Source organism: Berghia stephanieae, chromosome 7, assembly GCF_034508935.2.
Source record: "Berghia stephanieae isolate SIO BIC M18660-M18661 chromosome 7, UCSD_Bste_1.3, whole genome shotgun sequence".
Lineage (NCBI taxonomy): Eukaryota > Metazoa > Mollusca > Gastropoda > Nudibranchia > Aeolidiidae > Berghia > Berghia stephanieae.
In genome coordinates, this window is record NC_088366.1 from 13,363,560 (window position 1) to 13,391,059 (window position 27,500).

At 36.8% G+C, this 27,500-nt stretch overlaps 2 protein-coding genes across 2 annotated transcripts in view; both read left to right on the forward strand.

The window, feature by feature from the left end:
* The window catches only part of LOC144976460 (uncharacterized), a 17,168-nt gene extending 3,847 nt beyond the window's left edge, over positions 1-13,321 (forward strand). Inside the window, exons 2-4 of the mRNA XM_078920752.1 lie at positions 687-737; positions 3,864-5,368; positions 13,205-13,321. Of these exons, the coding sequence (XP_078776878.1) occupies positions 687-737; positions 3,864-5,368; positions 13,205-13,321 (1,673 nt within the window). The remainder of the gene's footprint in view (positions 1-686; positions 738-3,863; positions 5,369-13,204) is intronic.
* A 4,932-nt stretch (positions 13,322-18,253) lies between these two features.
* LOC144976719 (uncharacterized) lies at positions 18,254-26,575 on the forward strand. The gene is made up of 4 exons (XM_078921083.1): positions 18,254-18,365; positions 21,754-22,053; positions 23,503-24,711; positions 26,098-26,575. Exons 2-4 carry the CDS (start codon positions 21,833-21,835, stop codon positions 26,447-26,449), a joined length of 1,782 nt encoding a protein of 593 aa, XP_078777209.1. The 5' UTR covers positions 18,254-18,365; positions 21,754-21,832; the 3' UTR covers positions 26,450-26,575.
* The last annotated feature ends 925 nt before the right edge of the window (positions 26,576-27,500 follow it).

Consider the following 27,500-nt stretch of genomic DNA (forward strand, 5'->3'; position numbering starts at 1 on the left):
TCCCTGTCCGAAAAATATTGTAATTTTGCCTAACAGCCGTCATGTCTCGTTCTACATGTTAAGTGTTGCTGTTGGCCAGGGACCCCTGTAAAGCGCTTTGAGCACGTTTAGTGGATATTGCGTTCTATAAAAGCTCAATTTATTTATGTCCCCGCCCCCTCAAGGGATTGAATTCGTCCAAATCGACTTCCTTCTGGTATGCGCAGCCCTGTTGTCCAAAATCAGGGAAACTAAGTACAAGTTTTGCCGGGATTTATTTTGGTGACACCGATGCTACATCTTGTTTGAGAGCCCACACGTTTCGTTACACGTACGTTAACAACTCCAGCACCAGTCGTCGTGTAATGATGTCAGATAACAGGTATGGGTGTTCTTTGTTGTAGGTTGATCGTTTAGATTCCAGGAAGGTAATCGTTAACTCCCCATTTTAGGCCTGATAACCAAACGCAATGATGGCATCATGATTTAACATGGTTGTAATTGACAATATTTTACTTTCGTTTGAGAGTATTTCCATTACACCAATAAGACCAGTTGATAGCAAGCAATTTCTATTGTCCGTTTCTTGCTAAACTCCGGCTTCATGGGCCTACACATACCAGTTTTTAATGACAATAATTACTCGAAACACGATTAAATTCCACAGATAAGATTGTCAAAAATAAGTCATACCCTCGTTCACACAGTTTATTCTGCTAAATATGATAAGACGGGTCTTGTACAAAAGAAACTAGAAAGTTTGTTTCTGCCAATAATTCAATAAGATGAATGATGAATGCATATTTGAAAACTAGATAAAATTAGTTTTCTTTTGGTGTATTCTTTATTTTATTTGTGATGACTATTTATAACCAGTCATTAAATAATTGATTTTCTGATATCGAGCACACGATTGAAATCAGAATATACATATGTGTCAATGCATAACATTATCAGTCGAAAGGTGAAAATTTTGGATTTGCCTATTTTGCATAATCTGAAAGAATATGCTCTCCAGAGCATTTTAATCTTTATTTGACGTAAATCGGGAGAGTTTTCATTTCCGGAAGGTGTTGGGTTCTAGCCTCGCTCGGCGCATAGTTGATTCCTTTGAGAAGGCTCTTTACTCGCATTCTCTCACCGTACTCAGGTGTATCATGAGTACCTGGCCGTTAGTAGCGTTATCTCTGTCCGAAAATATTTTAACATCGCCTAACAGGCGTCATGTCCCGTCCTAAATGTTAAATGTTGCTGTTGGCTAGGGACCCCTTGTAAAGCGCTTTGAGCACATTTCGTGGATATTGTGCTATATAAAAGCTCAATTAATAAATAAAAGCTCAATTTCTTATGAAGTTATGGTCAGATCTATGGGGAAAGTATCCAGAAACTTGTCTCAAATTTCATACTTTTTCAAATTGACTAGCTGTAAAGAATATTTAGAAGTGAAAATAAGCTTTGATATATCCCGAAGATTTACAAAAAGTGTTGATTTAATCGTTTATGACAAGAACTCATTTTTGATTTTAAAAATTGACCTTCTAACTAAACTTGGCAATATTTCAGTTGAAACCTTTTCACCATCCGACTGATTATGTAATTCACTGTAACATATGTTAACTAGGACTCTTGTCAGGTGATGCAGCTGGCCACTGGACCATCACCCGTCCATTCCAATCATTAAAGGAAAGCATAATATTTGTCGAGCGTCATGTACTGTGGCGTTGTCATGTTGAATATCACCACTTGAATATTCTGATTCCGAATAAACGATGTACGGGTCTGAGTTGAGTCTCTGGCGACACGTGTTAACTCAGTAAATCTACCACCAATCGGGTTCAACAGTCGTGACGTCACTTCCCTCGCAATGACGGTTAGTAATTTAGTAACTGGTTCTAAATTATCGGAACAATGGCGGACGCCCTTATGAAATACTTCTCCGACGAGCATAAAAGTGTATCCCAGAGAAGAAAAACATTGTAAATCTGATCATGTTTTGACTTTTATACATTCTGATCACATGACATGTGAAAAAGTTCTAGCCAGCACGAAGAATAAAAAGTACATATTTTCTTTGTTTAGAACCAAGCTGCTTGTTGCTGGGCGGACGTGACATCAGACTCTTGAATCCTATATCACCCCCCACACCATAGCAGATCTAGATCCTCCATTTGTTACTTCAATGATGGTTTCGTCATTGAAGCGTTCACCTCGACGTCAATAGCACGAAATTCGCTTGTTTCTGGAATCAGCTTCAATAGGCGATTTGCCGTCCCACATATTATTCTGATCTCAGTCCTGGAGCCCAGGTGCCCATCTTAGGAGAGCAACTTTGCGCAAATGGGTCAGCTTTGGTCGAATGCTCTTCAACAGTCGTAACGTCACTTCCCTCGTAATGACGCATGGTAACTTAGTTACTGGCTCTAAACTATCGCAACCTATAAATCTGATCATGCTTTGACTTTTACACATTCTGATCACAAGACATATGAAAAGTTCTAGTCAGCATGAAGAATAAAAAGTACAGGTTTTCTTTGTTTAGAACCAAGATGGCTACGTGACACCAGACTATTGAATCCAATTACGGGTGTGTGACTTTTCAGATCACGCTCACTGAGTGTAACATTCGGTGCGGTAACTATTGGTAGCAAAGCTTATGCGAAATAAATATTGAAATATTTTTTTTGTGCGCATTAATTTACAACATGCACATTTTGTACCGACCTGTTTGGCGGTTCTTTTCTGCTTCTCATGCTCACTCGTGTCAATAAAGGCATGTGATATATCAACAGATAGAAAGATTGGTCTACTTCTTTAAGATATATAGCACCTACATAATATATGTTTTCTCTTATAATGAGATAAAAGCAAATAAAAAACTGTCTAGTTTCTTTTGCATATTAGATATATATATATATATATATATATATATATATATATATATATATATATATATATATATATATATAGATGGATAGATGGATAGATGAATGATTTGATGGATCATTGGTTGTGTTGATAGATAGATGGATGGATATGTGGATGGATGGATAGATGGATAGATGGATTGATTAATAGGTCGGAGAGAGTGTTAGAAGAAAGGCGTATATGTATAAATTGTAACACGCCTGACCGGCAGGACACGTTTTTGTTTACATATGTCTTTCTATTCGATTTTACTTTAAATTCTTACGCTTCAATGTGGATTTTTATATGGTTAATCTTGTAATTGTGTTGTGTTTAATTATCTGAAATCAATTTTAATATCAAACGAACTATTTCTGTGATATTCTCATTTTTAAAAAATGGATTTTATGGTAAAGCCTGATTTTCACCAATCTTTTTCTTCTACACATTACGAGAGATTTTTATTCACCACTTTATTTTTAACATTGGTGTTTTATTATCAACGCCGTCAACAACCAACGTCTCTTGTTGACGCTATTGAGTCAAATTCACACCAACGGGGTGGAACAAGAAAACAAAGGGCGATACGAGTGTTCACTGGCCACAGACCACATCGCCCCCACCATTACAAACCATCACGACCCCCACCCACATACACAACAATTGATTTAAAACCACGATCATTGTCGTTGTCGTCGTCGTTATCGTCAGCACCACCACCATCGTCATCGCTGTCATCTTCCATATCGTTGCCACCACAACCACCATCACCATCGTCGTTATCATCAGCATCACCACCCCCATCCAATCTTATTGCTTTACGGCAACAGCGGCGGCGACAACAACAACAACAGCAAAGGAGTACAGATGACGAAAACAATTTGAAATGTGCTCTCCTGAATGCCCGCTCTGTGCGAAATAAAGCTGTGTTAATAAATGATTTATCGTCGAAAACAAATTGGATTTATTCTTTATTACAGAGACTTGGCTAACATCTTCTGACACTATAACCATAAACGAGGTAATCCCCAGCGGCTATTCATATCATCAAGAAAATAGAGACCAAAGACGTGGAGGTGGTTTGATGTGTGTTTTTAGAGACCAATTGAATATTATCAAACGAGAAAAACAAAACTACGACTCATTCGAATGCATCGAAATTAACTTTAGTCATAATAACAGACATTTTAACGTCGTAACCATTTACAGACCACCACCATCAACTAAAAACAAGAGCACTAATAAAACTTTTCTAAAAGAATTTGAAGACTTTCTCCGCGCAAAAAACACCGAGAATGGAGAAATTATTGTTCTAGGTGATTTTAATTTTCATGCCGAGATTTCGGACAACTTCACTAAACTTCTAGAAGTATTCAATTTTATACAAAATGTCAAAGGACCAACTCACGAGGGTGGACACACCCTTGATCTCGTTATCACACGGTCCATCGATACTTCCACTCGTGAGATCAGGATCGGAAGCCCAGACATTTCAGACCACCACCCAGTATTTTTTAAGATCAATGTCCCTGTCCCAATTCCAAATCGGCGTACAGTCCGCTATAGAAAAACGAAAGACATAAACCACACCAAATTACTAGACCAAATTCGGGAGTTGGACATAAATAATAACGTTTTACATACACACGGCGTTACAGAGAAATTAGATCTCCTCTACACATCACTTAATAATTGTCTGGAAAATCATGCGCCCCTCAAGTCCAGAACGATCGTCCTAAGACCAAAGTCCAAATGGTTTACTGCTGAAATACGAAAAGCCAAACATGACAGACGTCATCAGGAAGGTATTTGGCGTAAGTCTGGACTTGAAATTCACAAGCAAATATATAAAAAAGCCAAAAATTATACCAACCAACTAATAGTCAGTACCAAGCGGCAATATGTGAAGGACACTCTGATAAAAAGCAAACTCGACTCGAAAAAGCTTTACAATACTGTCAAAGAAATGATCATACCATCGTATACAAATAATCTACCTACAAATACATCTCCAAAAGAACTCTGTGACAAATTCAACACCTTTTTCATTGAGAAAATTCCCAACATCCGACAGGAACTAGACAACGACAGCCCCACAAATCTACATCCCAGCACGACATCACGAGTTGAAACAACAAGCATGACTTCGCCAATGAACACAAAAACAATGACAAGGCACGTGACATCGCCCGGAAGATCAACATCAACGGAAGAGACACTACAGGAGGACACACCACTCACCTGCACGACACGACCAACTAAATCTATGAACACCCGTTATAAAATGTTAACGTCGTTTGAACCCGTAACAATAGAGGAAGTTAAAAATATTTTGTCAGATATGCCTAATAAATCATGCCCGCTAGATAAAACACCAACTTGGCTCATAAAATCATGTTCAAAGTATCTTGCTCCAGCAATTGCATCTATCGTAAATGAAAGTCTAACGTTGCCCGATTTTCCAAATATGCTGAAACATGCCTTGGTTAGACCCCTGAAGAAAAAAGCAAATCTTGACTGCAATGAGTTAAATAATTTTCGACCTGTGTCAAATTTAAATTTCATTTCTAAATTAATCGAAAAAGTCGTTGCTGCTCGTATTATTAACCATCTAGAGACGAATGCCTTAAATGTTAAATTTCAATCTGCCTACAAAGCCTCCCATAGCACGGAAACGGCATTACTTAAAGTTTTTAATGATATTGTCAATGATATAGATAATAAAAGTGCTGCGATGCTTGTTTTACTAGATTTAAGTGCGGCATTCGACACTATCGATCAAAATTTACTTTTGACTAGATTACGCGATCAATTTTATATCAGTGGCACAGCTTTGGACTGGTTAAAGGAATATTTGTTTGAAAGAACTCAGTCAGTAATTATAGAAAACCATGTATCAACTCCATCCATATTAACGTGTGGAGTGCCTCAGGGATCTATTCTCGGCCCCCTCCTTTTTACAATGTATACTGCTCCCCTTTCTCATATGTTATCCACTTTTCCCATTGATTTTCATTTTTATGCTGATGACACTCAGCTGTATACAAAACTTAATAATGATTCAGAGCTGTCATCAGTATCTGTTATGGAAAATTGCATTGCTAACATAAAGGACTGGATGAAACTAAACAAACTTAAATTTAATGATGACAAGACGGAAATGATAATTTTTGGAAATAGGTATCAACTCTCAAAAATATCTACAAATGAGATACTAGTGGGTGAAAATGCTATTAAACCTAGTTCTTGTGTGAGAAATCTTGGGGTGTATTTAGATCAAGGGTTATCCATGGAAGATCATGTTAAAAAAATATGCCAATGTTGTAACTATCACATTAGAAACATTGGAAGAATCAGACATTATATTGATGAAGATATTACAAAGATGCTTGTTAATTCGTTTATTACTAGCAGATTAGATTATTGCAATTCCCTTCTCATTGGCTGTCAAAGTAGATTAATTCATCAACTACAAAAAATTCAAAATAAAGCGGCTAGACTTATAAAATTAACGAAAAAAAGAGATCATATAACACCAGTTCTCCAGGAATTGCACTGGCTTCCTGTGAAGTATAGGATAGAATTTAAAATATTGTGCTATGTTTTTAGATGTCTGGATGGATTGGCACCTGAATATTTGCAGGAACTGATTAAAAAATATGAAACCACTCGAAATTTAAGATCATCTCAGTCCCAACTTCTAAAAGTTACCACCTTAAAATCCACGTTCGGTGAGAAATTTCATTCATAGCTCCACGCCTATGGAACGCACTTAGTCCTCGGACAAAGTCCTGCGAAAATTTAACATCTTTCAGGAAATGTCTGAAGACTGAGTTGTTCCGCGAGGCTTATTTCTCATAAAATAGATGTTGCTTTGATTTTTTTTTTTTTTGTATGCATGCTTATTATGTATCATGTAGTGTCGTGATTTTTAATTTTGTTGTTTTTAAACATTTTTATATTTATTTTTATTATGTAAAGCGCCGCAGAGCACGATTGACGTGGATGTTTGGGCGCTATATAAATTCATTATTTACTATTTACTATTACTATATGTGATAGGGTCGATAAATGGACAATCTGAGGATTCTCCCCTCATTTTTATTTATTTATGAGTGACAATCTACGATTTAATCAAAGACTATTTGAAAAGCTAAAGGTAGAAGACAATACGGGCAAAATAATTATTAACCGAAACGAGGTTTAATTGTTATATTTAAATCTTACAAATAAGAATTCAAAGACAACAAAGCAATGTTAAGAAATCATTTTTGGGGTTATAATGAACATACAAGAACAAAGGAAATTATAGGGCGAATAAATGAAAACTTTTTGTTTATATATGCAATTTTGAAACAAAACAAATAGCGACAGGAGTATAATCTGTCATTGAATTATCTGTTACAACATGATGATACAATTCAATTTAATTCTACATTTTTTAGTCTGGGCAGTGTGCCAATTCAGGACACAAATCAATACATAATAACTAATTACAAAATCATTAAAATCATATGATATGTAGGTAAACAAGAATCAAATACATTACTTATCACTGCGGATGATGATGATGATGATGATTATGATGAAGATGATGATGATGATGATGATGATGATGATGATGATGATGATGATGATGCCTATCCCTTTTGTGAATTATATTTACTAGGTATAAATAGTTCTATAGCTAAAAAAGTAGCGAAAGGTGCATCTCCTTTTAAACGCCCAATATCTGATGCAAATTTGTTATTTATTCAATCAATTTCTCTCTCTCTCCTCCCCCCCCCTCTCTCTCTTCCTCTCTCTCTCTCTCTCTCTCTCCCTCTCTCTCTCTCTCTCTCTCTCTCTCTCTCTCTCTCTCTCTCTAGACCACTTGTAAAAAATCCAAATTGACAATAGAACGACACATCAGTTATTTTTGGTCAATCGTCAGAGTCGACAAAACTACGAAAAACTTAATGAAAAAATAACCGTAGACAGACTCAATGCAAACAAAGAAAGGGTTTTAGCATAATTTGCTTATTTGACCTTTTGAATTAAAAACTTGATCGACGACAAAACACTTCTATTTTGGTAAACTTTTGTTATAATAATTCTGAGTACGTTATCTATCCGAAAGTGTATTGGGAACTAAGAAAGCAATTAAATGACAATGAAGAGTGGATCAGAATTATTAGTAGATAATGTGCGAGGTACCAAGCTCATTAATATGAAAATTACAATTGAGATTTATCACAGAACGTGATCCAGGCCCTTAGTAAATTGTGATCTTTACTTTGGGAGAGGGGGGGGGGGATATAAAGAGAGAGAAAAAGAGAGATATAGAGATGAAAGATGATAAAAAGTGGGAGAAAATGAAACTGACAAATGGTTGTTTGCTAAAGAGAATTAGAGAAATAGAGGGAGCGAGCGAGCGAGCGAGCGAGAGAGAGAGAGAGAGAGAGAGAGAGAGAGAGAGAGAGAGAGAGAGAGGGGGGGAGAGAGATAGAGAAAGAGGGATATAGATAGATAGAGAGAGAGAGAGGAAGAAAGAGAGAGAGAGAGAGAGAGAGAGAGAGAGAGGGGGGGAAGATAGAGAGAGGGATATAGATAGATAGAGAGAAGTAAAATGGAAATTTATAACTTCAATATTGGATAACTGAAGTTAAAGTTTAAGGGACGGTTTGGGTCTTTTCTAAAAAAAAATTAATTACCAATATTGGGCGGTTTTAATCATTCTACATCATCATTATAGGTTAAAAATCAACATTTATGGTGAACATTTTTAATTATCTGTGTTGAAACCCATTTTGCGATCTAATTTGGGGGTCTGACATCTAAAAATATAACAATCTTGTGGCAAACGTTCCACAAAAACTAATGAAGGAATAACCTCCATATTCTTCCCTCTTGTCAACATTGTACCATAGTGTGCCACCATAGAGAGATTTTACGGCTTTAGTTTATGGAATTTCTATTAGAACATAAGAAAGTTGAGAATCAAAACGTTATGACAAAATTGATGTTAAAAATTCAGAATTAGGATTATAATTCAAAATTCACATATCTTATCAAAAATATCTCTCTGTCGTGACATAATACATTATTCCTGTGATAACTGTGGAACGTATCAGACAATTTCATTGAATAGATTCTGAGAAACGTTTGACACAGTATCCCATACCCTTAGAAAATGACATATTGAGAAAATAGCAAAATAGCTTCCCGTTTTTCACACTTTTCTAACTACCTGTACCATTTTCGACTGTGTTTTTCGTGCAATTATAGTCTACTTTAAGAATTTGGACTTCAATTATATTATTTCTAAGATAATAAAATATCATTTTCCACCAAAATTCCAAAATCAATTTTTCGAAGGATTTTCCTAATGATTAGATAGATCCAAACCGCCCCTTAAGGGGAGGGGCGACACCTGAAATATCGATTTTTGGGTCAAAATATAAAATTTCAGTTTTTTATTTATTATCAAAGAACAATCCTTTTTTCACATATTTTCAGCACTGATATGGTGATTTGGATAATATAAAGTTTGTAAATCGTCTTTCATAGCCATGGAAGTCGACATGAAAATACCAAACTTTTCAATTTTTTGTGAGAATTCAACTGAAAATAATAGGACTGAAAAGCATTATAATCCATATCGATGTTGTAATTTTTGATATCGATAGTTTAGTCTACTCTTTGCCCGTCTAGTTGACACGGTTTCAGTCTCAAAAATATCAGAATATGGGCAGGGGAGGGGTTTAGAAACTGTGAGTCGTGAACGAAGATTGTGTGTCAAACAGCTGATAAGAGGTCAAGTTGTCAGGTAAATACAACGTGATCACGAATGGTGCGATCTGATTGGCTGACCTTGTTCTCGACCTCTGACTCCGCGCCAGGGATTGGATGTTGAGTCAGGGTGAAAGTTCGCCTCTCTTACTATTATATTTTACTACGATTTGTTTACATTTCGATTGATCAGTTGTTTTATCAAATTTTGACACGTATTCACGTTAATTATCTCTAAATATTTCCAATTTTTACTGGATTATTATAACTATACCTAAAGTGACAAAAAAATCCAAACGTTGGCTACAGTTATTTGCTACAAAAGCCAAGAAAGCAAGAAAGTTATGATGGCTCGTGGTTGACCCGTGACCACAAATCTTTGATTGGAATTTGGTGTGTGATAGTAAGTAGTATTATGATAAAGCGATTCCAAGCAATGCCACAGCGGAAAGAAATGAAATGGGCTATTCTTGCTGGTCTTCACCACGGTTATTACACCAATGACTTCCCTCAACATAGGTATTGTCCTCCTGAACCGGACTCCAGATGCTTTTATAAAAAATATATTGCTGCCCATGTGTAAACTGTTGACACAAGCAGCGTGTAAATACACTTTTGAATTTTGATTTAATTCATGAGCACTTGAAGCCTGTATATGCTTTGTTGAAGTGTTGTGAGATGAAGACAACACAAAATCCAAACGAAAGGTTTCATAATTCTGTTTGGTCAAGATGCCATAAAACATACTTCCATTCCCTAAAAAAAAGTTGAGTTTGGTGCAGAGTATAATTTTGGTCCAACAGAAATAACATCCCTGAAAGTGTCTTTGGGCATCGGTGGACTGAGAGAACACTCCCAGATGTTGAGTCAGCAAGCAGAATCAAAAAGACTTGACCAGAGCATAAGGGTTGCTCAACACAAAGAGAAAAAAAAGACGCAAAATGAAAGCTCAGACCCGTGAAAAAGCCCAGAGGGAGGCAGAAAAAGAACACGGGGGACCCTCATACGGTGCTGATATGTTTTGAGCTGGTTGTACCGTTTTGTCTTATTATTTTCATTCATTGTTATCTTTGATCTCGTTTTTCTCAAAATGACATTTTTTAACACTATTTTTTATCTTATTTTGTCATTTATCAATCAATTTGTTTAAAATTTTGCATGTCTAGAGCTATAGTGATTATCTAAAATCATACAGAAGGAATTTTAAATATCTTTATTATTTTTTGAAAAATTGACATTTTTATGTCAAAAAACATGATTTTTATCATACCGAAAAAATATTATTTTTAAAAATTTGTAAATAAAAATCTATTTAAAATATTTAAAAAATGCTCTGTATTTTTTTTAACAATATACAAATATACAACCATGCCAAATTTCAAGAAAATTCAATGGAAACTTATTGAGAAAGTAACTTTTTAAAATAGCACCCAGAGAAGAGAAAAATCCAAGATGGCGGCCGTCACCATGGCAACCGGACACGCCCACCGAAATAAATCACATGGTTCGAATCCATTGGTCATAGGCAATGTCCCAATATAAAAAGATATTGGATATAATCATTATTCTTGAAAATAGTTTCAGGTGTCGCCCCTCCCCTTAAGCACTTCAATTAGAGGAGCTGTTCAAATCTCACGACCAATTTATATGTATTTTGACACGAAAACAAGATAAAGGCTAGAAAGATAGAACTGGCATTATAGTTTTTGTCCTTGCAGGTCGCTTTACAGAGTTATTATTCACAATTACCACAACATTGATGATAAACAAGAAGTTGAAATAACGGAGTCTGAGATGAGTCGTTACACTATTAATATGAATACCTTTTTAACTATTATCTTATAGAATGAGTCTTGAGTTATTCAATCGACAAACAGTGAATCAATCAACAGAAGTACAATCTCTTTTGGTTTTTACGTCAATCCTATAAGTTAAAAAAACTGATTAAATGAAAATGAAAAAGTATAAAGTCTATTTTGCCCTGAAACCAACCGATGACCGTGAACCAAAGACGCATAACTACCTTAAGGACTTGCCAATCACCCGAAGCAAACAACCCACATCTCTTGAGCATTACTCACACTTTTGACACAGTAAATATTGTGGAAATTGATAAACCTAGAATGAGACAAATCCTTTAAATTCTAAAATGAAATCACACAAACTATTATCGCGAAGCAATGGTGAGAACAATAAAGGGAAAATAGTATCAAGAAAAAGGCAACCATCGTGATGGCACGAGCAATGAGAATAAGGCTAAACTGGTAGATATTCAGAGCTAAATTTGGACGTTATTCACTTTCTTTCAGAATGGAAATTTTAAAAAGAAAAAAAATATATATTCATAAAATTTTTTGATATACTTTCAAAATAAAATCCAATTTACTTCACGATTTATTTAAATTATATGCAAATGGAGGTAAATTAACCAGAATATTCAAGATGTAAATGTTAAATAGTGTAGGAGTGCCTCACTTGAATATCGATGGATAGTAAATTTCCTTTATCGACAGTATCGTCGATACTGCCCAGTACCATTTGTGCCCATCCCTAATCAATATAATAAGATACTATATGTATGAAAACAAGGTTAGAAAATTTAGAGGCTTTCATTTTCAATTTAAGTGATAATTCAAAGAATTTTTCTATACTTGACAATAAGGACAAATTTTGCTAAATAATTTCATATGTTAATGAAAATATGGCTTTAGATATTAAATACTCTTACATTTTATAGTTTAAGGCTGAGGCAATGCATTTTTAAAATAGAAAATAAGGGAGGTTACTTTTTTAAACGCAGTGATTTGGCAACTGACTGTGTAGTTAAATACATGGGGAAATCGCAGCCACAACAATATAATTTGAGACAACGTGCACTTATTTTTATATAGATAGTGTGCGCTTGGCTAAGAAACTTACAACATTGCCATCCGAAAATATAACGAACAAACTCACACAAAACTATGTGTAACATTAAATGTTAATAATCTGGTTAATACAGTTTAGTGAGAATTACTCACAAGCATGGATGGCAAAAGAAAACAGCAACACAGACCTGAGTGACGTCACGTTCTTTCTATCTATATGGACACATCCATCTGTCCAGCGTAATGCTGGCAAAACCGACGTTCAAGGTCGGAGTTTGGACTCAAAACGACGGCCTAGCAGATATTCTAAATAGCCATTGCGAATCAACGGGCAATAATAATTGAATAAATTAATGTAAAGAAGGCTTGCAAGATCAGTCTGTAAAACATAGTTTGACCCTCTCCTTACCACCCATAGTACAATCGTCACGTTCCTTACGATGCAACCGACAATTTTCTCATTCTGATTTCTCTTGTACATCACAAAATGTAAAGAAATGCTTTGATTACAGCTATAAATACTAAACATCGTGTTGTAGAGATCTCTTATTACTTTTTGTTTGAGTAAGAAAAATCTATTTTTGTGCTGGGTGGGTATGAAGTTTTGGGGGAAATTCTAAAAATAGCTGGTAAGGAGAGAGTTAATGCTTTTTATATTTTCCTGTAATTCTGTGTTCTTACAGTTCCATCTCAAAGTCTCAAGAGTAGAAGAAAGGCAAAGAAAATTGAAGCAATTTGTTATCGTCGTCATCGTTGCTACAAGACAGATTGCGCGTCGGGGCTCTAACGGGGCCCATTAGAGATAGACGACGATTGGGATTGTTTGGAAGCTTTAACCCTTTGCCCACTAGTCATTATGATATCGGAAATCCTATCGCCGTCTACATCTACGCCAGAATAGAAAGAGAGGGTGGAGCCTACCATGATATAACATTTTATGGAGCCCTCATTTCATCATATCAGTTCTGTCCACTGACAGGTGGGTGGGTATCGCTTTCAAGAACTTATGTCCTTATATGAAATCCTGAGTTTTTGACCAATCAACGATTGCTCTTTTGATAGCTCGCTTGCCAACATGAGTCAGCTCAGCCCTTGATTTATCTGTCCCCGCGGAAAATTGCAAATGAAAACCAAAAAAAATTGCACCCAAAATTCCAAAAATTGCATGCAAAAAAAATGCAAAAATTGCAAGGATAAATTGCAAATTTAAGACATTGTTTTCAATAAACAGTTCACAATAATTTATTCTTGCTTTAGTTCTATGACAAGCACAGTCCACCAATTTTAGTTGGTATGTATTATACAGTATTGTGTCCATAAATTAGATTAAATTACATTGATATTGACATTGCATACTTAGAAAAGAAATATTATGCCAGGTATATACAAGGGATGCCACCAGGAGATTTTGAAAAAAACCCAAAAAACAACACTTTTACACAAATGCATGGATTCCTAACATTTATGTGGTAGAAAAGCTCATAATCTTTTAAAAATATTATTACTATTATTATTATTATTATTATTATTATTATTATTATTATTATTATTATTATTATTATTATTATTATTATTATTATTATTATTATTATTATTATTATTATTATTATTAATATTATTTTTCCGAGTACATCTATACATCATAATAATACAATGGAACAACGAGGTCTGTTTCCGAGTTACATGAATCTATATAATAAAAAAAAAAAATATATATATACATATATATATATATATATATATATATATATATATATATATATATATATATATATATATAATAGATTGATGTTAGCAATAAAACTATTATTAAATAGCATCTTTAATAGTTTTGTGTGACGGTGGCAGTAGTATTTTTCTATGTTTAGCATTATATGATTATAAATTATATGTGACTCCAGAACATGGAAAATTGCAAAAAATTGGGGCAATTGTCAAAATTGTGAAAAATCGCGGCCGCGTTGCGGCAGCAAGCGCCGCGATTTCCTGGAGGGACAGATTTATGTACAGGCATCACAGGCGGGATATGTTGTGTAACTTCAAAGACCACGGTTGACCGAAAGCGATGAATGGAAGCCCTACTATGGCGTGGAGAACGAAGTCTTGTAATGTATAGTTACGTCGTATCTCAACGCTCGTGAATTCTTAGTAAGGCTGGACTCACAATCAAAACACGAAATCTGTGTTTTAAACTCTTGAATCAATCGAGCTACATCAGTGCGTTCGTCTCATTGAGAAACGAAAAACGATATATAAATCAAGAACATCGACCGGAAAATAAGAAAATTATCATAAAATTATAAAATTTGAGAAAGCTGTGTTCAAAATCAAATCTATTACAAAAAAGGTTATTTCTAGACAGATTTTTATGAGACAAAGACAATTTTTCTCCACTTTCCAAGCTGATCCCAACAATGAGGTTTTCAAATTTATCGCAATTAGATTATTTGTCTTTTTTTTTTTAATACCCAATTGACTGCTCAGGAAATGCGCTGGTTATTACATGTTCAATGGTACTCCTTCAGGATAGAGTATATAAAAGGCTCAAAGAACCACATAGGCGACTATCTGAACAAATCAATGATAACGACCACCACAAACAAGACATTCATCTTAACAACGCCACTACCACATTATCTCACTTGTCTGTTATGTTTCATCCATCCTGTGTTGTTGATAAACGGCCATTGTTTATCTGTTTTCTTATATTAAATTGAAGCTTACATTCAATTTCACATTGTTATTTCAGATTAAGCAATGACGCGTGAATATCTTTAATGACGGACCAGCCAGGAATTGTGAGGCGAAATGTGATTGGATCCGACTAAATGACCAGTAAAGTTCTGGCACTAACGAATCCAGGAACATCATTGCTTTCTGGGCTTGACTCAACTTCGGTCATATTTCTATATAAGCAAGTAATCAGCGAAATTCGGCCTTGTCTCATTCTATCACTCCAAATCCAGAATGCTATCGTGATCAACTGCTGTTACTAGGTAGATAGATAAATAATTGATAGATAGATAGATATGCAGTGTAGCGAAATGACTTTAGTGTAAGCAGAAACTTCCTGTTTTGATTGTATAAACTTCCTGTTTTATTGTATAAATTTCCTGTTTTGATTAGATAAATTTCCTGTTTTGAGAAGGTGTCAATGAAGTCACGCAAGTCGTAACCACAGAGACATAGGCGCCATCCCTATCACCCAGACCTTTGTACGGTATAGGACCGTATATTGTTGTTACTTACGAAGGGGGTCATCTATCAGATGTTACCTGAATATCTTTGAGTCCATGAGATTAACCTCTGATCTAATTCCCGTGATACTGTAAATAGGGATGAATGAGATGAAAGGTTGGTGTCATTTTGGAAGTCTGGCGTATGGTTTTGTCAAAGTCTTCGGAGGAAGGGCCCTTTGTTGTTTTTGTGATTTGTTATGTGTTCAGGGCAGGAACTTGAGTAAAATTTCAGTCCTCAGAATTACCAACCGTTACTCTTGGCCATTTGCGTTTGGACCGAGGAGGAGAGAGGACCAATAAGTTGCTCCTCGTTAATATAGAAAAATATTCATCTTTATTTCATTTATTACGCGCCTGTTGCGCGCTAAGTCCACAGAAAGGATGTTTTTTTTATTCTAACACGTGTAGTGTTGTGTTGGCTCTGGTGAGGATGGCTTATATATAGCGCATTGTGGTTATAAATGCAGAACTTTGTGTTTAATTAAATTGAAATATTTGAAGTTGTGGTTTCTTGATTTAAAGTATTATACTCTGTTTGCACGCTTTAATTATCATTTACGTATTTCCCTGTTTTATAATTTCTAAATAGTTAAATGTTAGTTGTGCGCATTGTTAATGGTTTTCAGTCGAAGTGATTTAATTGTTTTGGTGTTCTTCTGTATTAATATATTTTCTCTCTTTTATATATAGTGAGCCAACGGGCTTGGGGCAAGGAACTCCCTTGTCACATTGGACTTGAGGCAAGAGACTTACAGTTATAATATTTTTAACTTATTCAAATAGAGTTCCCCCCCCCCTTATTATGAAACTTTGTGTTAGACCCGATATTATTATCACAACAGTGGCTAGATTATTCCAGAACTTGTACTTGACTGTCAGACTATCAATTTTGGAAGTGTCACACCTTATTAGTAATAGATATATTTATAAAAGAAGTTTCGGTGCTGATTAGGGAGAGGACGACAACACCACCTTAAACATCACTAGTTTTTATATTGTTAAGGTAAGGGCGCCCTGTTAAGAAAGTAATTGTTTTGTTTTCTTTTATTTTCATTATTATTGTGTTCTGTGTTGTCTAGTGACGTGAGCGGAATGCATGTCAGTGTGCGTCTGGTCCCACTGATCAAAAGTTAATAATTAAATCTATAATTGGGTGTTTATATCCCTTGTTTGATGTTGGTTTATTGATACTTGACTTGGCGTGGTCGGAGTCCGGCCCATTTAAGGTCGTAGACGGAGAGCGCAGTTTTGCGGACTGTACTCCCCCTCTGCGATAGTCACGCACTTTGTGACAGGCAGATAGACAGATTGATAGATAGATAGATATATATGTTATTATGAGAAGCTTTACAAATGGTCCCAAACCAACAGCAGCATTTAACATGTAAGACAAGAATGACACTTGTTAGACGATATCAAATCGTTTTTCTCAGACAGAGAAAACACTGTTAACCGCCACGCCAGGTACTCATTTTCACCTGAGTACGTTGTCAGAATGTGTGTAAAGATCATTTTCAATTACTCAACTATGAGCCACTTACAATCGGACTCGAACCCTGGACCTTCCCATCCTAAAGCGAGTGTATTACAACAGGACGATAGTCGCTAAAAGAGCACTCTCCCCAACTAATCAAAGAAATTGCTTTAAATCCAGAGTGTTGTCAATTTATTTTCACCTGTCTCTCTAAGATCTGTTAAATGGATTGACAAAATTAAAAGCGAAGAATTGTGGGGCAGTGCAGGACAAGAGGACAAGAATCCGTTGAAAATATACGACAGAAAATGGAAATGGATAGGATACACATTGAGGAAACCTAAGGACATATATCACAAGGAAAGAGGAACATAGGAAGACCAAGGTCAACCTGGAGGAGATACCTTCTGAGAGAGCTGGAGAGGTCTGGGATGCGCTGGCAGGAGATGGAAAGACTGGCCAACGACAGAAGAGAATGGAAAAGTTTCATCGGTGGTCAATGAGGACTGAATAGAGAAGAAAAAGGACAGTTGTCCTGGATTATTAAATGATATTTCTCCATACGTTTTTAATCGTGGTCGATTCTTACACGCTTGCCTTTTGGAAATCTGAAGTTATCTGATCAGAGAGATGAATGGCGTACCATGATCACTGATGTATGGCACAGACTTGGTACTTGAAGCAGAAGATATATATATATATATATATATATATATATATATATATATATATATATATATATCTGTATATATGTATCTGTCTATCTATCTTTTTATCTATATATGTATCAATCTATTCTATATAACGTAATATTTTTCATATGACTTTTTGGGTCTTTTCTATTTTAATATCATCTTTGGAATTCCAACTCATGAAGCCATTTGGACATATTACTAATAACATTGTTTTTATTAAAGATAATCCCCCGACGCGTTGAATTAAATGCTGTTTGTCTGGCCTGTTCCATTAATCTTAATTCACCCCATACTTCTTACTGCTCATGTAACAAATAGAATTTATGGACACGCAGTGCTTACGCACCATATTGAACCAGTTTTGAATATCTCCAATGAAAGTACAAAAAAACCGACATTAAAAACATCAACTACGTTTTATGGTCTAGACATAAAAGTAAGTTGGTTTATAATCAATTCATTCAATCATGGTGTTATTAGTTATCACGGGGCAGTTGCCCATTGGGTTGTGGAATTATAGTATTATATTCAGCGTTGATGTTTAAAGACAAAGACAAAGTAAAGAAAAGGGGATATGAAAATTGTGGCAAGCCACCGTAATGAAATTATTAAATAAGAAATGAACTAAGCGATACATGGAATATTTTAAGTGTTTGACTTGAGAACAAAGCGAAATAACCCAAGCAAGAGTTGCAGTGCAGCTACTAGTTCAAGGGAAAAACAAGATGCAGACCGCAGGGCCCGATTAGAGGTTCAATGCCTCGGGAGGCCATCCGAAAGCTCCTCGGTCTAGAGAGGTGGGCCTTTGGCCTACCAACCTCCGCTGCACGTCCAACTCGCCTTGAGCATGCATTCACGTAAAATATAAAGATTTTTTTAAAAACCTACCTCTGTTTCAAAAACTAGCATCTTTCACCTTTCTAAGAAACATTTTGATTTTTCAGAACTTTAGTTCGTTAAAAAATACCGGCCAATCTGACCCGTTGAGTCGAATGAAAACGAAATTTTGTTGTTTACACGGTTCAAAGGAAATGCCGTAAATAAGCTTTCATGGACTTCCTGTGTTGTTTTTACAGTGTCACGTGACCGTTTTGAGAAATTTGTCGTCTGCTACAAATAATTAGACCGGTAGGGGGTAGGTATTTTCGTTGGAGCAGAGAAAAAGTGAGTATTATTTCTTGGACTTGTAGAGAGGCCTAGGGTCCACCAGCAGTCAAGTTTATTGAATAAAAGAAAAAAAGGCCTTTTTACTGCACTAATGCACCAAATTGCATACCTATCTATGGACATTTTGTTCCGTATCTTTTTCCCAATAAACTTTTTTTAAAACCTGGGGCCAGGGTTGCTAGTTTGGCCTCCTGGTGGCCAAATTTGAGAAATTTGGCCTTTTCCCAAGCCATTTGGCCTCCCAAAATTTGGTTTGGCCACTTGGCCTCCTGTAACCAACTTTTTGGCTTCCTCTGACTTTCCCCGTTATATCGTTTTACTCTGGTACCGGTAAAACTTATTTTATTTGGCAATCTAAATATCTAAATGCAACACGTGCTAACACAGATTGCATTTGCTAATGCTTCTATATATACGAATTTTCCTTATCCTATCTAAATTGTTTAACAAATCTAAAGAGTTTTCGCGAGGCTAAGGTGGGTTTGGTGGTATTTGGGCTCCTGCCGAGGAATCTGGCCTCTTGCTATAGCTAGTTTGGTATCTTACTCAAAAATGATCTGGCAACCCTGCCTGGCTAGGCGGTACCTTGATAACAGAAACGATACCCACACGATTTCGCGAGGAATTAATCATGAAAACAATTAGGATATAATTTCAACACAACTTTTGAAATTCATCAAGGATTGTCCATTACCGAATGTTTTTTGATAGAAAACAAATGCATCTTCAAATCTAAACTGCTTTTGACGGTAAGCGGTAAGTTTTTTATATATTTTTCGGTCCAAACGAATGATTTATCCTGGTATAGAAGCTAAGTATTGGTAACACCGGCCCACCTCTCTAGCATCTCTTCCAATTAGTATTTCTTGGGTGTTCCTTTTTTAAGACTTTATTTATTCAATTGATCGGGAGGATTTCCGAAAGGTCCTAATGCTAAGGGAAAGAACTCAAATATTCCCTTAACTAACCCCAAGGAAAAATAAAATCTAGTACCTTTAACTAACCCTTATAGGAAAAACAAACACCCTATCACCTTTACTAAGACTTATAACTAACCCTAATAGAAATAAAAATCCTCCAACCTCGATATAACCTTAATAGAAAAAAATAAAACCCTAAGACTGCTTTGCTCTACCTTTCAATGCTTCACAAATCAAAATGGCGGCCGAGAATCAAAACACTTGTCAAATTTAAATTAGGAAATTCTAAACTTTCACAAATCTATCAAGGTTTGTTCTAAATTTTTTTAATGCTTCTATATGATGACAACTTGAATAAATAAACCCATGACAAAAGATCCACGGTGAAAATACAAATTAAAAGAAATGCTAGCGCTAGGAGCTTTCGGAAGGTCTCCCAATTTGTCAATACATAGTAGTATTTTAAAAACTCTAGAACAAACCTTGATAGATTGGGGGAATATTTAGGTTGCTTCCCTTAGCACGAAGGCCTCCGACATCATCATCGGGATAACTCAAGCGTCAGTTGCAGTGCAGTTACTTGTTCAATGGAAAACCAAGGGCTCGATTGGAGGTTCATTGCCTCGACCACCCGTGATCTAAAAAAACTTTAGCAATATCCACTAAATGTGCTCAAAGGACTTTACAAAGGTTCCCTGACAGCAACATTCCCACGTGGGAGACCGCCAGTAAGCTCCTCGTGCTAAGGGAAACAACCCTAGTATTCCTAAGCTCAAATGATGGAACACTCGCTTCACACGCAAAGGGACGAGATCGATCCTGGGTGCAGTCCACCCAGCAGTGAATGGGTAGCTGAGTATGTTAGAATTGGCGGAAAGTACTTTGAGATAGACTAGCATCCTATCCAAAGGATAGCAAACAATTGCTATTGTCCGTTTCACGCGATAGAAACCGGGACAAAATCCAGTTCCTTGGGCCCAATGGCTCTAAAGGACTACAATTCCTTTAACTAACCGTAAGAAAACAATAAAACCTAGTACCTTTAACTAACCCTAATAGGAAAAACAAACGCCCTAGGACCTTTACTTAGACCTATAACTAACCTCAATAGAAAAAAAAATCCTCCAACCTCGAGCTAACTCTCATATCAAAATAAACACGGGACTGCTTTGCACTATCTTTCAATACTTCAGCGACACAATGATGCCGGAGAACCAAAACAATTGTCATATAGAAAATTTTTAACTTTCACTAATCTATCAAGGTTTGTTCTACAGTTATTATAATGCTACTATAATATATTGACAAATTTTGGACACTCTTAAAAATATGGAAACTAATAAATATATTTATCGATAAAATACTGCTTTTTTTTTTAAAAATGAGCTTTATATAGCGCAGTATCCACTAAATGTGCTCAAAGTGCTTTACAAGGTCCCTGGTCAACAGCAACATTTAACATGTAGGACGAGACATGCCGCCTCGCCTGTAAGGCGATATTACATTTTTTCGGACAAAGACAACGCTGTTAACGGTCAGGTACTCATTTTACACCTGAGTGCGGTGAGAGAAAGTGAGTAAAGAGCCTTTTCCAAGGACTCAACTATGCGCCGAGCGCGAGCCTCGAACCCAGGACCTTCCGATCCGAAAGCGAGTGTCATACCACAAGACCACGTAGCCGCACGTATAATATGCATGACGTATGTCGCTTTACTGCCAAATTGTACTATATATCAGCCAGAGCAATATACTGGAGACCACTAAAACCACGGTAACTATCGCAACCATCAAGACAACGAGAACCACCTAGAGCACCATGGCAGATTACCCCATCCACTCACCAGCCAAATGGGAGTTTACAAGGAGGGAGAGTGACGAACATCGTACTCGACGTCTGGCAGGGGAGACGATGAAACAGAGAATCGACCAGGAACGCAAGGAGACCACTGGTCACTGGTGGTCTGACCAACGGTATTTGGACCAAACTGTACCCTCCAATCTCACTAACCCTGGATCGTTTGACCACTTCAACTACGGGTAAGTACAATGACCTCATCTCCCTCTTCTTCCATGGGAAAGGATCCATTGGAAGAGCCATGAATATCACACACACACACACACACACACACACACACACACACATCTCTATAGATAGAATGCGCTTGGCCAATGAGTTCACAACATTGCCATCCGGAAGTATAACGGACCAACACACAAACTCTGTGTAACCATGAACTTTTATAGTCTGGTTAATACAGTTTAGTGAGAACAACTCACAAACGCGGATGGCAAAAACAACAACAAAGGCCTGAGTGACGTCATCTGCATACTATCTATACCAAATGCATTCTAATTCATGTCGACTTCCTTAATTATAGAAATCTATTTCCTTTACTGTGATCTTGCAGTGACTTTTTCACACATTGAGGCATCTTATTGGACATCAAGCTGTGATAAGCTATGGATTGAAAAAAAAAACGATTGATATTATATGGCTAGGACAGCTCTTCAAACGATGAATATACTAAAAACGACCGTTTTGGGATCAAAATCATTCTTCAGCCAATCAGAAAAACAAAGAAAACGTTCATATATCACGTTAAATCCAGATTGACAGAAGAAAAGTTCTTGGCACGTTTAGTGGTGAGGAAAATTAGGCAAAAAGTATTTGTTTTAAAAATGGAACAATGTTTAGATGTTATATTCATTTTAAATATTTTTATAATATATGTTATTGAACATGTCAACGACCAACTGTTAAAAGTTGAAAGAGAGCTCTTTAAATATAGGATAGGGAGAGGACTTTGTCTAAATTAGTCCAGAATTAGCCACTGTACTTGGTCCAAATGGTTGATTTCAAGTAAGGATTGAATTTAGTCCAGGGATTTAGCCACTGAACTTTGTCTGAATGGTAGATTTCAAGGAAGGATTGAATAAGTCCAGGGAGTTAGCCACTGGACTTTGCCCAAAGGGTAGATTCCAAGGAAGGATTGAATAAGTCCAGGGAGTTAGCCACTGGACTTTGCCCAAAGGGTAGATTTCAAGAAGGAGTGAATAAGCCCATGGAGTTAGCCACTGGACTTTGCCCAAAGGGTAGATTTCAAGGAAGGATTGAATAAGTCCAGGGAGTTAGCCACTGGATTTGCCCAAAGGGTAGATTTCAAGGAAGGATTGAATAAGTCCAGGGAGTTAGCCACTGGACTTTGCCCAAAGGGTAGATTTCAAAGAAGGATTGAAAACGTCCAGGGAGTTAGCCACTGGACTTTGCCCAAAGGGTAGATTTCAAGGAAGGATTGAATACGTCCAGGGAGTTAGCCACTGGACTTTGCCCAAAGGGTAGAATTCAATAAAAGATTGAATTAGTTCATGGAGTTAGCCACTGTGCCGTGTCGCAGTGTATGCAAGAGAGAGGTATCTTACTCATCAAACCCGTAACATAATACACTTGTTTTTCTCCCCCCCCCCCTTTCTCTCTCTCCCTTTTAGATACCAGGTTTACGCCAGGCAACCCGTCCACTGTACCCCACAATGCCTGTCCCAAGTGACCGATGAGATTCCACCACTTCGATACAATGTGAAGAGAGTTGCCATCGACAAACCATGCAACCTTGGTCCCTCTCGCTGTTGCCAGAGCGCACAGTTACCACACTTGCCCCGATCAGACCAGGGCCTTGTGGCGTCAGAGAGAGTGTCGGATGGGCAGGCCAGCCAAAAATGTTTTACAAATAGCCATCCCGACCCGTGCGTGGATCGGGAAATTTATTGTGGAGCTTTCTCGGATAGAGGAAGTGACGTCTCTGCCAGTTGTTCAAACGCCTGCTCTGTGGGCAGTAGTCTCAATAATATAGATAGGTGTGGAGATGAAAACAACAACAACATTCTCGACAAACATGACAACAACAACAACAACAACAACAACAACAACAACAACAACAACAACAATATTCACGACAAATACAATAACAGCAACATCAAGATCAATATCAATCATAATAAGTGTAATAACAGGGGCGCCCAAATGAACCAAACACTATGCAGCAATTACAACCAAGAAAACTCCCTTGACGAAAATTGTGATAAAAATCAGAAGTTACAATGTGTAAATGGCAATATGACTTGTTGGCTTGTAAACTGTAGCACATCCCATGATGAATATGATGATGATGATGATGATGATGATGATGATGATGATAATGATGATGATGATGATGATGATGATGATGATGATGATGATGATGATGATGATGATGATAACGGTGATGATGATGACCCAGAGAAATATGATAACACCTTTCAAAGGATCATCAGACAAAACATCAACAACAATAACGATAACGATTACCTCCCCTGCTATTGTCACCAAAACTACAACGACAACAACCCGGCACAAGCCTACTATCATGCAGGTGGGGCACAGATCTTCTGCAGCAACAGAGGCAGCGACTTTTGTTCAAAGCTAGCGTTTACTTACACACCCGTTCAGATCACCTTAGAAGCGTATCCAGTGTGTTACAGCCATCCACAGCACACTGGAGTGTCGTGTTGTGCTGACGGCCCCCGAGAACCGTGTGGATTTATATGTCGTCCGCGCCAACAAGGTCCTGCCTTTCCAACAGATCGATGTCTTCACGGGCAGCGGTTGTCCCAGGGAATTGACCAGGATAGAAAGAATGTTGTGTGTGCACGTCTGTTCAGGTAATAATAATAATGATGATGATGATGATGATGATGATGATGATGATGATGATGATAATAATGATAATAATAATAATAATAAATAATAATAAATAATAATAATAATAATAATAATAATAATATAATAATAATAATAATAATATAATATAAATAAAATAATAATAATATAATAATAATATAATAAAATAATAATAATAATAATATAATAATAATAATAATAATAATATAATAATAATAATAATAATAATGATAATAATAATTATGAAGTTTACTTATATTGCGCCAATCCTCGATGCAATAAAGCTCTTGGCACATAACACGATCAATTAATTCAAATCTCTCTTTCTCTCTCTTTCCCTCTCTGTCTCTAAATCTCTATATCTCTGTCTGTCTGTCTCTCTCTCTCTCTCTCTCTCTCTCTCTCTCTCTGTCTCTCTCTCTCTCTCTCTCTGTCTGTCTCTCAGGATAGGAAATGGTGGAGGGAGAAATATATATATATATATATATATATATATATATATATATATATATAAATATATATATCTCCCTCCCACCATTTCCTATCGAGCTAATTTGCCAGAAACGACTCGGCTATGTCGTCTTGTGGTACACCACTGCCTTAGTATCGAAAGTTCCTGGGTTCGAGTCCCGTTCTCAGCGGCGCATAGGTGATCATTGGAAAGGCCTCTTTTCTCATAATATTCTCTCATCGTACTCGGGTGTAAAATGAACGCCTTGTCGTTAACAGCGCTGTATCTGTCGGGGGGTAAAATGGAATAATGCCAAACAGGCATCTTGTTGTGCTCTACATGTTGAGTGTTGCTGTTGACCAGGGACTCCCGTTATGAGCGTTGAGCACGTTTAATGGATATTCAGCTCTATAGGAGCTCAAGTTTTTCTAAATGTTTCCATAGGAGACAATATGTAAAACGTCGTGACAATCCAGTATCTCAAAATAATCTCAAAAATCAACTTTAATTTTTATTGAGAACCGACTGCCTATGATATGGGATTCATGGACTTGAGAAGTAAATAACTATCGTAATAATAGATGTAAATAACAATCGGTATAATTGAAGTAATTAACTATCGTAATAATAGATGTAAATTAAATAGCTATCGTTATATCCAATTCTTCTTTGACTCCAGATCCATGTATTTACACACATTTCTGAAATGGAAAGCCATTCAGAGGGGACGAATACTGAAGAAAATGGATTTATTTCCGAAATGTCATTTTTACTATGCATTGAGATTCGCATTGTGGCTCATGAAATCGTGGATATGCTCTATATAATTATGGATCCTCTGTATATATTTATTTAATTTATTTTCTTACTCTCTTCCCAAAACTTTGACCTCAAAATCAACCCATAACGGATCCAGAACGTCAATGGCCAACACCCCGAACAACGCCTATCTGGACCAGATTGACCCGTTGGTGTTCTGTCAGGTGAAACCCCATAACACGAAGCTCACACCAGCTTACGGCACGTACAAAATCATAGGCAGCAGACAATACAGGGAGGCGCCGGACCCAAACATCAAAGACAACATGGAGTTACCGAACCATCTGAGGGAATACGTGAACTACGTCATCAGGTGCCCGGATGTCAAACACGGAGTTTACGATCGGTCTGACAGCCGTTACGAGCTGATCCTGCCCAGCAACAAAAGTCCCGTACTCATCCCTACACATGCCAGTCCATTCGAGTACTCACGAAGTTTTGTCCAATAGGACATGGTGGATGTTTCCAAATGAACAAAGAGCAATATTGTGTGTTTGTGGTGTGTTTTTTTAGAGATGTCTCCCATATTATATTGGTCTTAGAATAAAGAATTATAGACGATAGACTCTATAAAACATCTCAGTGGTTTTTTTCCCATAAAATGTATTGATAATTTTATTGGTGTCGATATTTCATCGATTTAAATTGTAGGAATCATCGGTGAGATCAAATCACTGTCACGTACTGTAAACTACCAACAACAAAAAATCCCCAAAAAACACAGAGAACACTTTCATTTTCTCCAACGTTACTATTCCTTCACAAAAAAGGAAGCAGTTCTCTTAAACTTTTGTAGGCATTTTGATTCTGTCAGGTTGTCCCAGAGTATCATTGCAGATGGAAAGAATGTGTGTGTGTGTGTGTGTGTGTGTGTGTGTGTGAATCCGTGCGGCTATGTGGTCTTGTGGTATGGCACTCGCTTTCGACCTGAAGGTCCTGGGTTCGAGCCTTGCTCGGCGCATAGTTGAGTCCTTGAAAAAGGATCGTTAATCCTATTCTCTAACCGTACCCAGGTGTAAAATGAGTACCTGGCCGTTACCAGCATTGTCTCTGTCGGGGAAAAAAAATGTAATATCGCCTAGCAGGCGTCATGTCTCATTCAATATGTTATGTGTTGTTGCTGGTCATGGACCCCTTGTAAAGCGCCTTGAACACGTTTAGTGGATATTGCCCTATATAAATGCTCTACTCTGTCCTTGTAAGTGGGATGATTATGATTGTGTCTCTCTTTCAGCGTGTGCGTGGTGTTTCTAGCCCCAAACCTTGATAGATCTAGATTTCATTTAAGTAAAATGTCAACCTTGTTTTATTATCCTTTTATATCTTAGAGCGGTAGGGTAGGGTTACAGACTGGGTGAGGTGTTCCAATTCGGACCCCCAAAAATGCTCTCTCAGCTCAATGACTTTTATTGGTCGCACGCCGAAAGTAATTGTGAAAATAACTGTTGCATATGTTGCAAACACCATTCATCTAAAGTTTTAGATAAAATACTTATCCAT

Coding starts and splice junctions, on each gene's coding strand:
- LOC144976719 (XM_078921083.1), top strand. CDS start 21,833: ATGGCAGATTACCCCATCCACTCACCAGCCAAATGGGAGTTTACAAGG. Junction 22,054..23,502: donor TTTGACCACTTCAACTACGG/GTAAGTACAATG, acceptor TCTCCCTTTTAG/ATACCAGGTTTACGCCAGGC. Junction 24,712..26,097: donor GTGTGTGCACGTCTGTTCAG/GTAATAATAATA, acceptor TAACGGATCCAG/AACGTCAATGGCCAACACCC.